The 16,095-nt window shown below is 43.9% G+C and overlaps 1 protein-coding gene across 8 annotated transcripts in view; it reads right to left on the bottom strand.

Annotated features, from left to right (window-relative positions):
• Nucleotides 1-16,095, bottom strand: part of utrn (utrophin) — a 173,584-nt gene that overhangs the window by 45,261 nt on the left and 112,228 nt on the right. For all 8 annotated transcript variants that reach the window (XM_070987929.1, XM_070987930.1, XM_070987931.1 and 5 more), the window contains 5 exons: nt 13,016-13,145; nt 11,002-11,270; nt 9,642-9,788; nt 6,647-6,725; nt 5,167-5,227 (listed from right to left, as the gene is read on the bottom strand). In XM_070987929.1, the coding sequence (XP_070844030.1) occupies nt 5,167-5,227; nt 6,647-6,725; nt 9,642-9,788; nt 11,002-11,270; nt 13,016-13,145 (686 nt within the window). The remainder of the gene's footprint in view (nt 1-5,166; nt 5,228-6,646; nt 6,726-9,641; nt 9,789-11,001; nt 11,271-13,015; nt 13,146-16,095) is intronic.

Below are 16,095 nucleotides of genomic sequence, written 5' to 3' on the forward strand. Positions count from 1 at the left end.
GTTTATGCACACACAGATACACACCAAGAGGCAGGCCGCATTTCCATCAAAAAAGATTAGGAAGCTTGTGCTTACATCCACAACTCATGAATGCCATAATGAGGACGACTCAGTTGTCAGGTTCAACTGTCCTCAATGTTCTCCCTTCAACTCATTCCCTTAGTAATGCCTAAGCAATCTTTTTGTTGTCCTGCAGGAGGAGGGGGTGGGGGTGGGGGGCAAACTGGTGACACATTTACTACAAAGCTGCTACAGTTTAGATAACACAACGGGAAACATTCGTTGGCAAGAGGAGAAGCATCGGAGAATATTAAAGAGCAGGGGACAAAAAGAGAGATTTTCTTGGCAGATATCTGAAAGGGTCTTGGAGATGCATCCAGAAGTTATGCAGCACATACCTAAACATGCTAAGGGCCACGTGCACAAACAATTACGTGATTAGCTGATCTAAAAAAATCAATGATGAGTTTTCTGATTACCTCTTGGTTTAAGTCATATTTAAGTGTGTAATGACTCAATGCTTTTCTGTTTTACATGACTAAATTGAATAATTTTAGTGTTTTGGACTGCTGACCAGACAAAACAAACAATGTGAAGAGCTGCTCTGAGTTCTGGGAACTTGTGGAAGACATTTTCCATTTTATGCATTAAAAAATTAACCAAAAAAACGGATCGATAAAGATGATTGTTAATTTCAAGTGTTGACATGATGCTACTTCTGCATCCAAGTTGGATCTGAGAGACAAGCAACGATGAGCGCTCATTTTGGCTTTTTTTGGGCTAACTGTGAGCGGGAGCATCTGGGGATGAAGCCGCTCGGGTCTTGTGCAATGCATGTGACATTTTCCGTCATCAGCATCACTAAATGACATCTCAGAGTGAGCAACAACAAATCAAATGGGGTCACAGAAGGGGATGCTGCAGCAGGCGGAGGAAGGATGAAATTCATGTAGCCACTGGGGTACTGCGGGGTTGAAAAAATGACCGAGTAGATGCTTTCATGGGGTTTCTGTCTGAGCGAGTGTGCGAAGTAGGCTTCTGAAAGCGCCCGACAGAAGTACGCGACCCTCAGACTAACAGATCCCCACGATAACAATTAAGATATCAAAATTAATTGCCGTATCCTTTGACGTTTTCTGTGCGCCGTTGCCATTTCCAGCTGCTACCGAGTCCAGCAGAAGGTTAAAGTGGTTTTACTAATTACTCCTTTTCTGCTGCTCCATAATTATTCATGACCACAATTTCCCACGACTAGTGACTATGTCTGCCTTTCTGTCTTCCCTACAAAAGGGGCCCATTTACACCTGGTATTGAAATGGGATCTGTATCCAGACATGTTATCTGGATAATAAATGATCTGATCTTGCCTTTGCGCTGCCACCTGGTATTTTCAATGCCTTCTCGTTATCCTCATTGAGATCCTCAAAAAAAAAACTGTGCGTGAGTAATTTGAGGTGGCAGCAAATCAGATCCAGACCCCCTAAAACAAAAATACAAAAGAACAAAATAAACAAAACACTGTTTGAGGGAAACTTTGTGAAACGCTGTCTACAACAAATTCTTAATTATTCGTCCTCTTTGTAAATTCTGCGAACGTAATGCATTCAGTTATTCCTTTCTTGTTTTCTGTTTGTCCCGGTGTTGCAGTACCTGCGGTGAGGCTACTCTGTGACTAGATAAATTATATGCCTTGTTAAAAGCAGATCAGCTGCACAGATGAATGCAACGCACACGGTTATTTCTAACTGTATAGCATTCATTTCCCACCTGCATTGCTTCCATTTTTCACACAGGTCTGTTGAATAACTGATCTTTTGGTACTTTCATGGCACAGAATAGAGATATAATGAGCATTTAGTGGTGTGTCTCTGTCAGCCTTCAGACTGCATTTTAATTCCAGGTGTAAATGGGATGTACAATCCCTCTGCGATATGCCCACCTGCCCCATGGTCAACGATAGACATGCAGGGCAAGGGGTGGACGTATCTCATCAAAACACTGGCTATAGACGAGTCAAACACTTGTGCACAACTCTTTGCTGCTGAGAGTTTGTCACTGTCACACACTGAGAAGGCTTCTTGAATAATCATGAGTGTGCCGTTGAATGATTACTTGCATATCTGGGTGTCCAAAGAACACCGAATTAGTCAAATATCTGAGTAAGAAAGAGGATTTCAGGATTTTTTTTCTCGGTGACAGTGAGCGCCAGACTTATCGAGAAGTGTCTCTGACAGGTGATAAGTGCCTGCATTCACTACCTGACATCCCCTGTCTTCCTCTGGCTTTCACATCTCCTCCTCTGCCTCTTTTTCCTCTTAAAGCATTAACCCATCCCACCCCGAAGTTATCAGTATTCTCCTTCATGAATCCACTTCAAACAGCTTTGTATTCTTCTTAAAACTTCACCCATATAACAAAGACACCCTGTGAGGCGGTTGCATGAAGTCCACTCATGTACATAAAGGCTGTCCGTTCTGTTAGGGACAACTAACTCCGCCATATAGTTCCTGACAAAAACGCAGACAGACAGTACATCCAGAAAAGCCTCGGAATGTTGAGGAGACTTTCTCTAATCTTTGCAGATGCAGTCTTGCTATATTTCCTCTCAAAAAGCCCACAAGGCGTGTGAGCCCACCCCAGAAGTGCCAGAATGGGTGAAATGGGACAGCATGTGAGGCTGCCAGCATGAGGCAGCAGGCACAGAAGCCATTTGATTTTCCCCCAATATGTCGCTTGAACTCCTCACTACAGGGGGTGGACAAGGCGCAGTTTTAATCAGGGGCCCTTTGTCAGCTCAAAAAAAAGAGGCAGAGCATGAGAGGAGATGAGGAGACAGGGAGGGGTTCAGGGAAATGAATGTGTCAACGACTGATGCGGTTGTCCCAAGGATGTCATGGCACTGAAAGCGACCTGTGATTAGTCCTGGAGATGGGTCTAGAGTTTGGTTTTGAAGCTGCAAATTAAGTGGGTACGTATGAGTGTACACCAGCCTGCATGAAGAACTGCATGTGAGGGAGAATCAGAGAGGGCAGCGTAAAGCAGACGCTCACTTTAAAACGAAAGCAAAGACGCACACTGAGGATGAAGCTGAAGGAGGATTAATTATTTTCTTTCTGTCACTGGAAGGCAATTTAGGGTTAACATGAAAGCAGCCATGGAGAAGACAAAATCTGGTCCAACCAACCCGGAGGCACAGACAGAACATATGGCGTGTGCTCACAATGGGTCTGTGTGTGTTCGGTTAGTTGGAGCCTGGTTCCAGTTGGACTTCACATGCATCTTTGGGCAAGCCTTTCTTTGCCAGAGTGAGGACGTGCATCTCTATTCGTGTGTCCAACTGCATGCGTGTGTGTTGGGTTTGTGCGAATGCCCTTGTGCACATGTTTTGTTTGTGCGAGTGGGCGGATGCAGGTTCATTGGCTGGGCACATCTGTGATCACAGGCTGCTGTTGACTCTAAAGTTATAAGCTTGTCCTCCGAGTCGTTGCCTGCCTGGCTTTCATCTCTGATCCCTTTCTCGTGCCAAGCTGTGGGCCAAAGCACGGCGCAGGTGTCCCTCCCCCTCTCTCTTTGTCTAAATCCTATTTTTCTCCATCTCTGTCTGTGTCTTTACCATCTGTCTGAAAACATTTTACGTTGACCTCCTCCCAAATTGAATTTTCAATATGATTCAATAAACTGAATCTGTGGTTTTAACTGGCTGGTTTTATGTTGCATCAAAACTTTCTGGAGTTTAACCTATCACTGGGACAAGACTAGACTTCTAAATCTTCATTGCTGAGGCTTTTATTGTGGGTTATTCTGTGGACAATGGCACAAGGGGAATTTTTAAAAAATGGCTATTTGACAATTTAACTGAGGCGGTGGCATTTGGACTCAGGGCACAAGGCGATTTAAGGGGGCAGCACTAAAAATGATGCCCATTTTATCACCCTAAATCCCAAAGTAAGGCTTGGAACAGTGTACCAACTGAAAAAAGGAGGATATACAGCTGAACGTGTTACCCTCAGATTTTTCTCATCAACAGACTAAAATAAGGATGAATTCAGGTTTGGCTAGTCAGCAGTTCTGTGACAATTACATGATTTCTGGATAATGAGGTCCGTCAAACTTTCAGACATTTCCGGAACAGTAGAGAAGCTGTCTTCTTGTGTGCCCATTTAAAATGAAACCTGTTGTCTGGCCTCATTTGGAAGAAACTAGAATATGAAGCATGGCGTCAAGCTAAAGTTGTTCTAGATACTATTAGACCAGTGAGAAAGCTGTCCTGGGATCCAGCCAGGCATTATCTATGCAAAAGCAGTGCTAATGTTGGACTGAGAAATATGCAGGTGAAACAGCTAGAATTTTAATATATAGGGGAGCAAATCGGCAAAAAAAAGCTCCTAATTGGGAATAAAATAAAAGATGAACGTGCACTGAATGTACAAAACAATAACAATAGCTACCAGCCCATTCCTAGGTGATGTATGTGAGAGAGGTCAGAGCATTAAGGTTGAGAAGACTTAAGCTTTAGATTCCCCACAGAAAAATGTTTGAGATAATGAGCTATTTCACAGTCAATTACGAACTGAAATTAAAAACAGAAAGTCAACCCCATCTGCACCTCACTGCCCCATGAGGGGCTACCTTGAGGAGGGTACAGCAGCTGGAAATCAACCTTGCAAAGATGCCAGTTAAAGTAATCATACAACAGGGTGAGGTCTGCTGGTAGGATGTGCGCCCCATGTACTGAGGCTGTCGGTCCTCTGCAGTGGCCACAGGTTCGATTGTGGTAACTGCGTGTCTTCCCTTCTCTCACTGTCCCATTTCTAAACTAAAAACTGCATAGTTTGTCCACTCCAGGTGTCTAGAAATTTGATAAATTGATAAGTCTGAGGCGAGAAAATCACTCATCACTTCAAGAGCTCACAACTCAGACATGTACTGTAGCGCTGCATTAAGGAGTAACACACAGAACAAACCAGACGGTTGGTAACACATACCAAAAAACAAAGAGGTGTTTTTTGAACCAACAGCAGTTTTGCAGACAATATCTTGACTGCTCTGCCATGAAGGCCTACCAGTGCACAATAATCAGGGACACAGACAAGCACACACAAGCACAACTACATACAAATTATACGTACACGTAGACAGCTATCGAAGCAATTTCTCGCCACTTACTTGATGTAATATGGAACCTTATTCTGAGAAACTGCACGTTGCCAGGGGAGCTGTACCGAAGCTGCAGAGATAGAGAGAGAGACAGAGAGAGACAGACAGAAAGAAAAAGGAGAGATGGGGAGAAAGTGAAGAAGTCCAAATCACAACACCATCTTAATAAACGCTGCACAATTTTTGCATGCAGTACAGTAATCCATTTAGTGTCTGGGGCTTGACTTGAAATAATTCTCACATCTAACACTTCCATAATAACACAGTCTAGCCATGTAAGGAAGACTCATGCATGAAATTGGGAGAAAAAAAAGAGTAAAATGGGTATTGTTTTCTCAGCAGAAAGAAGGAGGAGGGAGATAATAGGGCATGAGAGGGGAAAATAAATTAAAAAACAGAGAAAAAGAAAACTGTTGAGGAAAGGTGCCACAAGCCCAGTTTTATTTAAATCTTCATGGAATACGAAAGAAGACCAGAAATACGAACAGACCAAGGAAAACTTAAAAATGCCAAGCTGATACAGTGTTAAAACCAGCTTAATATAAGACTCGAGAAGCTCTCAAGAGCAATACGGAGCAGAAATGTTGCTTGATTTATCACCCTCCCACTTTCCCTCCTCCCTGACACAGCTCCACGCTCAGATAGAGAGATGAAAAGACAGTAAGAGAAAGAGATTAAGCAAGATTGGGAGATATACGAGATGGATAGGGCAAGATAAGGACGCAGTACTTTATTGATCCCTGAGGGAATATTAAGCTACTGGTGTAATGAGAGCGAATGTGTGATGGAGTAGATAGTGTCATAGTGGCAGGGAGATGAAAGAAGAGACAGAGTGCTGTTTTGTCTGGTGCGGTTGCAGAGCTCTCAGCAGGGCTTACTCGGTGAATTCATGTCCACTGGTGACATGGCACGGTGGCCGAGCGCACCACCTGCTCTGAATTTCGCATCGTCCATTTGGTCTCTGTGTCTGACAGCCAGCAAAGCAAATCAGGTGGAGCAGAAAGAACACTAATGGCTGTATAGTATAAAAATGACAACAGACAGAGAGAGGGAGAGAGAGAGAGAGACGAGGAGCAAGAGACCAGACGCTTTGTTTAATGTTCACGCTCCAGCATTTGTCTTTTCTCTCCAGCTTTGTCCCCGTCTCTCTCTCTTCCCCTCTCTCTGCTAATGACCACTCTAAAGAGGGTGAAAGAGAAGGGAGTCAGTGGAGAGCTGTAATTAAGCCTTGCATTATTCAAGAGTAAAGTGCCTCGTCTGCAAACTGTGTATGTGTGTGCGCGCGTGTGTGTGTACGCATCCCTCGAGCATGCGTGACTGTGAAGCGTATGGCTGAAGATTAGAAGATGGAACGGGGAAAAAATTAGGGGATGTGAAACAATGTAACTCGGTGGAACCAAACCAAGTCACCCCCCCCCCCCCCCCCCCACACACACACACACACAAAAAATTCTAATTGGCTCTGTACAGTAACTGGCTCTGTACTCACTGGAGAGGAAGTGTTGGGAGGAGGGGCCGAAGTCTCGGTGGGCTTCCTGCAGCAGCTTCAGTCTGTCCTCCACCGCCACCTGCACGACGACACACAGACGGGAGAGAAGACAGTCAGCTGTGGGCCTGAAAGCTGCACTCAGCGAAACAGGACTTTACAGTGGCTGGAGATGGCGTCATGGTTGGCATGAATTCAATTTCAGTGCAATTAAGTTGGAAGTGGATTTGCTGTAAAACCCCAAGCTCAAGAAACTTTTTTCTTCTGGAGGAACAAATATATACTGCATCATAACTTAAGTGAGAAGAAGGTTAATATACGTGCTATCTCATTTACCACTGTATAGCCGTTCGCTGATATGTACTGCACTGTATAGGAATTACACAGCGCATCTGATCGAACTAACTGAACTGAGAAGAATTTGCGTAAATCCCAATTTGAGAAAATCAAGTACGAGCTGGTGTACTCTGGCAGAAGTTGGGATACTGTGGCATTAAACAGCCGACCCAGATTCCTGATCACAGTCTGCCATGTGCAAAAGTTAAAGGTGGGCGATGTGAATCACATCATTTCCCACATATATATAATATAGTGGTATTCTGTGGTTAAGTTTCTGGAAAAAAGAAACTTTTTTAGATAAAATAAACCAGACAAATCAAGGTACTTTATCACATTGATGTAAAAAGTATATATAAAAAAAAAAACAATAATGCTCTGAAACAGTCCTGCTCACTGATTTGCACCACTGACCACAATGACCTAATAAAACAAAAGAAAATATAGCCACATGGTTCAAATGGAACGGCAAAAGCTGACAATAGACAAATGTGTATTTTGCAGCATTTTGTACTGTTCACCTCGAGCGCAGGTGTGTCGCCAACTCAAGTTACATAGTGTGAGTTAGTCAGTAAAACAAAAAGATGTGCTGTTCCACGATGGTCTGACACTGAAATGCAAGCGATAGTCTGACATTATTGTACTGTTGCTTTCATCTTCCATTACTTGTGATCAGATGGAGAAGCCAAATCCAGCAAAGTGGAAAATAAAGCAGCAAGACATCAAACTGGCTTTATCCCTCTGCTGGCGAGGTAATTCAAGCAGTGCAGAAACCACAGAGAGAGATATGGAGGAGTCAAAAACACATGACACACAGCTCAGAGAGCAGAATAATATCAGAATCATGTGGTGTCTTATGCTGCATGTAAACATCATATTCTGATTATGATCAAAAACAGGACAGGACTCAAAACCCTCCTTTTCCTCATGTACTCCACAACACTTGTATTATTACAAAACTGCAGTCCAGAAACAAAAGGATAGCTTGCTTATAAATAATGCTCGTTCCACCGTTCAATTCTGCTGGGACTGCGCTCAGCGAAAGGTGAAGCTTCGTACAGCTTTGAGTTATCAATCACAAACACACACACAAACACACACATTCACTCCCGCTCCACTGTGAAGCTGGGTATTGACCTCTCGGGCAGTGCACCTGTGCCTGACGCAGCTGTGGGGTTGCTTTGCTCCATCAGGTCTACTAGCGGGAAAGTATTGGCAGTCTGTAATATTGAGACTCACACAGACTCGCACACACGCGCACACACACCTCAGGCATTATGGCAGCCAGCTAACAGCTGTCTACATGGGGATCCTGGAAATAGGCAAGGAAAGGCCAATAGCTCAGTGTCTTTCCGGCCACTAATGGCTATCATGGACACTGTCCCACAGAGAGGAAGATGGGAGCTGTCTGCATATGAAAACCGAGTCATCAAACTACACAGTCAGACATGGTTTATTAGTGAAGCTGTTGCCTTCCTGCAGGCTGGAAAGAAATAAAAAGTGGACAGCAGAGAGATAAAGTGTGAAGTCCGCTGAAACCCTGCCCTCCTCTGACTTGCTGGTTGAGTTATGGTCATTCTCCAGGCAGAAAGACTATTAGTGGCTGTCTCTACAGTACATGGGAACGATCACAAGGCTACAAATTAGCCCAACGACCCAATCTCACTCTGCGGCAGTGTCATACTTAAAAAGGGATGACTTTAGGCTCCAGGATTTCATTTTTTTTTCTCCACACATAGCTCCCTGTCTTGCTTTTTTCTGCCCACGCGCCTTTTTTCTGCCCACATTCCCGACTCATTTATCTACGGCGACGATGCCACGTGGCTGTACACAAGAGAAACTTCAAATGAAGAGTGCAAAAATAAAAGTTTCCATGACAGTGTCTTTGATGCCGTCACATGGCGCGACCTGACCTGTATTCAGTCCTCCTACCGCTCGGCACAGCAGGTAGCATCAGTCAGCTTGGTCAGGAGGCTCAAAGAGTCAGTCATTAAGGAGAAAATACACTCTGACATCACATTTCTCTGCAGCCATCTGGCTCTACTCTGTCAGGATCAAAACATGTAGGTCTAGACCAAGAAAAGATGCAATAAATTACCAATCAGTGAAAGAAAAACAGCTAATGGTTAAATAGTCCTGATGAGGGTGCAGCGTAAAAATGAAAAAACAGGATAACTGACCTTGCTTCATAAGGAGAGTGTGTGTACACTGGTATGTTTCATGCTCATATAAACTTAACAGAGAATTTTGCTCCCTAATTCACAACCAGCATCACTCCTCTTATCTTTCTTTCTGATGACTTGTAAAGAGACTCCTCTATGACTTTCCCTCTAGGGCTGAGATTCGCTTCGCTCTGAGAAACAATCAGCGAGTCCCTCAGCGGATCAGACCAAGACATTCAAGCTCGCAGAAAACCAAGAACGTGACTGCTGTTCTGCGAGAACAGTGGCCATTGATGTTTAGAGCCGCGGTGAGAACGGCATGTTCGCTGTGAGAGGACAAACTGAGGGAGACAGAGATGGATGGAAGAGATAAAAACAGGTAGGCAGTAGGAGAACGAGGGTGGAGGACGAAAGAGGAACAAGATTCATTTAGGAGAGGAGTGGCAGAAAGTCCAAGCCAAAGCGAGACAGAGTGTGGACGTGTGTGTCTCCGCTCAAACCTGTAGTAGCTTCCATCTCATGTTGAGCTGGTCCAGTTGTCTGGAGGCGGTGGAGGACAGCTGGATGTCCAACGGCGTGAGCTCTGCAGAAAGCTCATTGACGATTCTTACATCCTGACGTAGCGGGGCGATCTCCTCTCGGAAGGCCTGGACAGGAAGCATAAAAATTACAAACTCAGTCAAACTATTGATTTAATAATGAAGTTTGTGCTTTCACGAATAATAACTGTGAGTTCCTGCTTAATTTTAACTGCTGTTCATCATTTTTGTGCTGACCTCATAACTGGAAGATGCATCAAGTTTTAAATTGAATTTTGTTAAGCTATAATTTGTAATTAAAATTTTACCGTGGCTGTCAATATAAACTTAATGCCTGCATCCTTTGTGTGTGTCACGCTCTGGAGAGGTCTCCACTGAAGTGAAAATCCATTCGTAGAGTCTCATTCACAGTGGATGCCTACATGACGTGGATATTATGAGCCATAATTGGCCAGACTGTCCATACCATGGGGAGGCAATCAGCGAGATGTGAGGCTGTGTGACGAACAGCCAAACACAACAGAGAAGGAGCAGCCTTTGCTCACGCAACCCGTGAACCATTACGTGATGTTTTTGGCGCCGCTGTTTCTCCTCCGTCCTCCATTTCTCCTTCGCCACTTTTTCATTGATTGTTTACTGTTTATTGGGAAGGGCTATCATTTTTCCGCTCGTGAACTAAATGCGTCGTTTGTTTCGTCGCCAGGTTCTACTTCGGAAAGTAGGCCTCCTCAAATTTTTGATGAGCAGCATTTGCAAACAAAGAAGAGAGAATCATCAAACCCGAGAACAAATCGAGTGGCGGTTTTTTGACTGGGGTTCATTTCATTATGTCATCTTGTTGCGACCTCTTGTTCTGAAATATTGTAAGGATTTTCTAACTGGAGAATTGGCGCCACCTACTGCCTATCTTGCTTAACTAACTCGCAAAACAATCACATAGTAGTGAATGGTAACTAGCTTTCAGTTCCATTTTGTTTTTCAGATTTTCTCCAAATGTGGTTAAAATCTGTTGAACATTTGGATGGAAACCCAGCTTCACTGGTGCGCGAACGTGTTTCATGGATTTGCTGGCTAATACTTTAAATAATCATAATACTTTTACTCGAATCACAACTGGCAGTGCCGACTTGACTGTTAAATCAATGATTTGCAAGTTAAACAGGCTATTCACGGTTAAACCTATTAAGATCCTGCACTTAAAAAAAAAAAAACCTCGGTGACTCAGTGCTGCAAGCTGTAATGATGTACAGAGTGGTGGGGTGTCTAACTCCTGCCTTGATGTGTTGATGACTAAGCTGCGTATGGTGGCGGTCTGACTCACCACGGTCTTGTCGATGTGGTCCTGCAGAGAGTCGATCAGCAGATCCCCTACAGGCTGCCAGGTAGCTTTGGCCTCCTCTGCCCGAGTCAGCCGCAGGTCGAGCTGGTCCATGGAGCTCTGCAGCTCCTGGAGTCGCTCCAAGGCTCGCTCCACCTGACTCTGCCAGCCGCCCATGTGTCCTTTCAGACGCTCCCACCGCTCCCTCACTTCGCCTGTCTGCTTGCGGATGGCCCGGGCCAACCCTCGGGCCTTCTCCTCTGGGGTGAGGTCTGGAGGAAGAGAGGGGAGGGAGGAGAAGATGAAGAGAGAAGTAAGTTATTTTGCTGACAATGACAGTTTTCAAGCCTTTTATTATGTTAGAAATGCAAATCGCTCAAATCCTTGCAGCCAGAGCTTCTTCTTCCAATGATGATTTCTGTTTTCCTAACATGTAATTCTATATACAAGTTATATTTCAGAGAAGAGAGAGACAAATCATCCATTTTCAAATTTTTCATGATATAGGGGTGCTAATTTATGGAGCTCTGTCATTTTATTAAAATTAGACCTTCTTTAAAAAGTGACCAAAAGAAAAAAAGGGCGAGACACATGGGGGATACAGGAAATGAGGAAGGCAGGAAAGGTGAGGGAACAGGATAATTGTGACATACCAGTGGACGGAGACAGAGAGGAAATAAGACAGCTGGTGGAAGAGAAAACTGCTCTGCAAATACCCATTTTCACTCCAACGAAAGATGAGCAGCTTTCATGAGTTCTAAGGTCTCGTCTCCAGGGTAAGGACTGAATTACCATCTTCACCTGTTGCCCCTCTGCAGTCTCTCTCCTTTTCCCTCCCTCGCATGCATAAACATAAGTCAGACATCTTTGAGACGTACTACAGGTAGTCGACAACGTGCTGGTGTCTGTCTGTTGTAATGAAGAATGTGGGCTTCAAACCAAACAAGTCAATCCAGCGGCACAGACAAAACTAAACCGCGATGAGACAAATGAAGTTGTTAAGACTTTACTGCAGTGTCACTCTCAGAAATTCCATCTCCTCTGATTAAACAACAAGCGCAGCCTCTGATCTTAGATCAGCTTTTTATCTATTTATACAATGAGGAGACGCTTTGATATCCGTATCAAAGATCACAGACAACAAGCCTATCGGAAGGCGCTCTGAAGTCTCGCCACACCCCTACACAGCCCCTTGGGTTGGTTTAATTATTTACACAGTAGGGTTTTAGTTTGAAGGGAAATGCTGACTTAACCAAGACTTCCCTGCCGCATCCGACAGAGACAGACAGAGAATGCTGAATGAGCCGGTGCATATTTAATTCTTGGGTGCTCTGTTAGATATTGGCATGACCACCAGCTCACATTTCAGTGAATGGAGTTCCAAGGGCACTCGACCAAAAAATCGGGCCAAGTAAGTCCGTATATTTGGCTTTAAGGCAACCAGACAGGCTTGCTGTAAATGTCTGATTGTTCCGCGGGCAGGATGTACTGAATGAGACACCTTGCTGATCTGGTCTTCCAAGCTGGTTAGAAAAGAAGTCTGCGAAGGCATTCTGGTGACATCGGGCTGTAAAACGGCTTAAGTACAGCCAAGGGCCTTTGTTGTAGTCATCACCCCTCTTTCCCTCCCCTCCTGTGAGCTCTGTGCTGTATTCTATCCAATAAAGGAGAAAAATAGCCCAAACAAGGAAGGAGTCTATTATTACTATTTAGTCTTCCTGTATATTCTTGAAGAAGTCCATTTGGGATTGGCTTAATAGTAAAATACTTAGTGTACTGCAAGACTCCTATTGTACTTGAAATCGTTATAAAAACATGAAAAGTGGTTAATATGGACAATGGTTCTGGAATTACAGTTTTAATGAAATTTCTTTTTTCAACAGAAGGCCTTAACATTTTCACATCAAGTGTGAGTATAGTGTGATGAATGCTCTCGAATGAAAAATGATCTATTTCTTTTTCAAGCGTGAATACAAATATATGGATTTTTTTTTTTTTATGGAGAGCGTAAACATACCGGTCTTTGGCTGCAGGTTCTTGCGTGGCTCTCCAGGACCCTCAATGGGCTGCTCAGCGAGAAACATCCGGGCTTGATCCAAAGTGCTGACCACCAAGTGCTCACGGTCCTTCAGCTCTGACCGTAGGGCCTGCAGGAGAAACACAAAGTGCCAGGTTAAAGGGGCCTCAGTCTGTCTTACATGACAGCCCAAATTTCTCTCTTAGAAAGCAGTCATTACAATGAAACTGTGAGAAAAGACTGTCATTAATAGAGGACAAGCATTTGATAGCAGAGAAATGTTAATTAGTGCATTTCCTCTGCAGGTACGTGCAAGCTTCCAACTCTTGTCTCCTGTTCTCGTCTGTACCAATGAACTCCAAATGAACCCAGTGTTTGGGAACAAGGTGACGTATCCAGACTGCTCCCCTCACAGAAATATCTACTAATCAACCAGTTCTGCTTAAATCAGCCCTGATTTTCATGGTATGATAAAAGACGCACTTATGATTTACTCACCAAAGAACACGAGCAGATGTTCACGTTAAGCGTATGGACGAGAAAAACAACATTCTCAATGGCTAATTAGGTGAGTGGTGCATTACAAAGCACTTTCTCTGCCCAGTTGTCCCTTATTAAGAGGAAAAGCAAGTGGTAAGAGCAGCTATGTTGGGAGTGTCGGCAGGAGTGAGAGCTCTGTGAACAGAGCAGCGATTGAGGGCAAGAGCACGGGGTCAAGCCGGGCATTTCCTTTGGGCTGCTGTGAAATTAGCTGAGTGATCCGCAGAATAAAGCGAGTTTTTGGGCACTACAACCCTGCAGGAATTATCACTACAGAGCCGGTTAGCAATACCACATATCCTGCCCATCTTTTTAATCCATCCACACACACTCCAGGACAACTGAAGCTAAAAGTTCACAAACCAATTTGACGGACACTTTTCTTAACCTCGTGTCGACCAGGCAGCCTCGCTGCAGCTCAGAGCAGGCGATAAAAACAAGACAGAGGGAGTGAGCGTGGCATGTAACAGTATAATTACTCTTGTTTGAATATACGTGTGACCCCGGGGGACTTCATTGACTATCGGAGTGTGTGATTGCTTTGTGAGGAGGCGATGTAGTTGAAGACGCTGTGAGGCAAGTTGATTAGATGGGACAACTCGCTTTGATAAAGCCCCGCACTTATCAGACTTATCAAATACGAGCGCAGCGAAAATGAGATGCCGAAAATTCAGTTTTTTATTCATGCCCACAATACAGACTGAGTGGCAGATGACAACACGCTGGGTTCAGTGGGATCGTGTATGCAAAATCATCTGAAAAGATAAGAAGAAGGGGGGGAGGAAAGATGTACGCACTCCTTTTCTTCTTCTGGCTTCAAAACAAAAAGTAAAAGTTAAGTTTAGCCCGCTGCAATGACAATTTCACACAGCCTCCTGCCGACAAATGTACCCTCATGCTGAAATGGAGTACCCCGCTGAAGACAAATTAAATCACCCCTGCTAATAAATGGTTCGCTCCGTTCCAGTGATTTCCTCCCAGCTCACATGGAGGAAACATAATGGGCAGGTAGCTCAGAGAGGAGACCTTGAGAGATAGAAACTAAATGAGAGGTGATTGAGGACGAGGAAAAGAGGTGTGTATGGGGAGCGGAGATAAGGGGGGGGGGGGGGGGGGGGGGGGGGCAAGCTGTGGGGACAACTCCCAGTACAAACCGACTTCTTGCTTTTTCATCTGTTTTTTTGTTTTGTTTTGTTTTGTTTTGCACTCACAGATTTGTTGGTGGCTTAAATCAGGCTTCAGAAGGGATTGAGCTGAGTGTGAAGAAGTTGTTTATTTGCATGTTGCCTTGACTTTCGCAAGTCAAATATTCTGATAGCAGTTTTTGTAATGTCACAAAAAAAAAATCTTTGCTGCAAATCACAGATAGCAGCTCAGTGTGAACACAAATAATACCCTGGTGGAAACATCCCTGGTCGGATAAATCAGGGATGCCTGATAACAACCAGGTGTAAAAGGAAGGAATATTTACAACATCACACCAGCAAGCTTCCTGCTCCACAGTGTGCTATTCCTGTAGTCACAGAGCCTTGTCTTAGTTGCATGAAGATATGCAAAATACCCACCACAAGCAGGTGAGAGGACCTTGACTTAAGACTGTTTTGTCGAGAGTTCCACACATATTACAGTCACAGCAGCTGTGACTGGCTGATTTCTGATCACAGTGCAGTGCAGACTGGTATGATGACCGATGTCAGCTGACCTCCATGATGACAAATCCTCAAACTGTTACTTCTGCCAACATCTTCACCTGCATCTAAATACTGTAACTGTTCCCCGAGCCCAAAGCGACATCTTGAAATTCTTCATTTTGTCCTACCGCCAGCCCCAAAACCCAAAGCCATCCAATTTACAAGAGAGAAGAAGCACAGAAGCAGCATTTTTGTTGCTTTTCATTAATTTTCTGTTGATTGACTATTCGATTCGTCAACCAATTACTTCAGCACTAAAATTATTGTTAAACAGCTTTAAACAATGCGTGCAAATATGATCTTATCTATTTCTGTTGTTCAAATTAATGATTTCAAGCAAGCTGTAATCACAGACTGAACAAAACTGGTAATTGAAGTTTCTGAAGAGCTTTGTCTGATGTAATGCTCAACAGCGGAACGCAGCTCACTGCTCCGGACATCAGTTCAATTAGTTTCTATGTGTTTTGCATACATTTTGGAATATATCTTGACTGTTTTCAAGAGCAAAAATTAAAGCTGGTGCTCAACTTTTAAGCCCTTTAAATCCTCAAACGGAAATCTGAACATTTATAAATCCATGACAACAGGGAAAGAAGAAGACCATGTGATATGATTAAAAGCTCAAGAACTTAAAGGACATTGTGAGCAAATAATTTCATCAAGTGCTGATTCCAAGGTCAAGAATGAACAGGAAAGCTCAATATTAGCATCATGTATCTGGCTTAATGTAACTGTATTACTTATCTATTACCATAAATGTTGAATTTATGGCGGCAGTGCTCCCCCAAACATCGTCCTTCACTGTTAACTGGCTCCAAAGAGACACCGACAAAGCCAGAGAAGGTTGTA

This window comes from Chaetodon trifascialis, chromosome 19 (genome assembly GCF_039877785.1).
Source record: "Chaetodon trifascialis isolate fChaTrf1 chromosome 19, fChaTrf1.hap1, whole genome shotgun sequence".
Classification (NCBI taxonomy): domain Eukaryota; kingdom Metazoa; phylum Chordata; class Actinopteri; order Chaetodontiformes; family Chaetodontidae; genus Chaetodon; species Chaetodon trifascialis.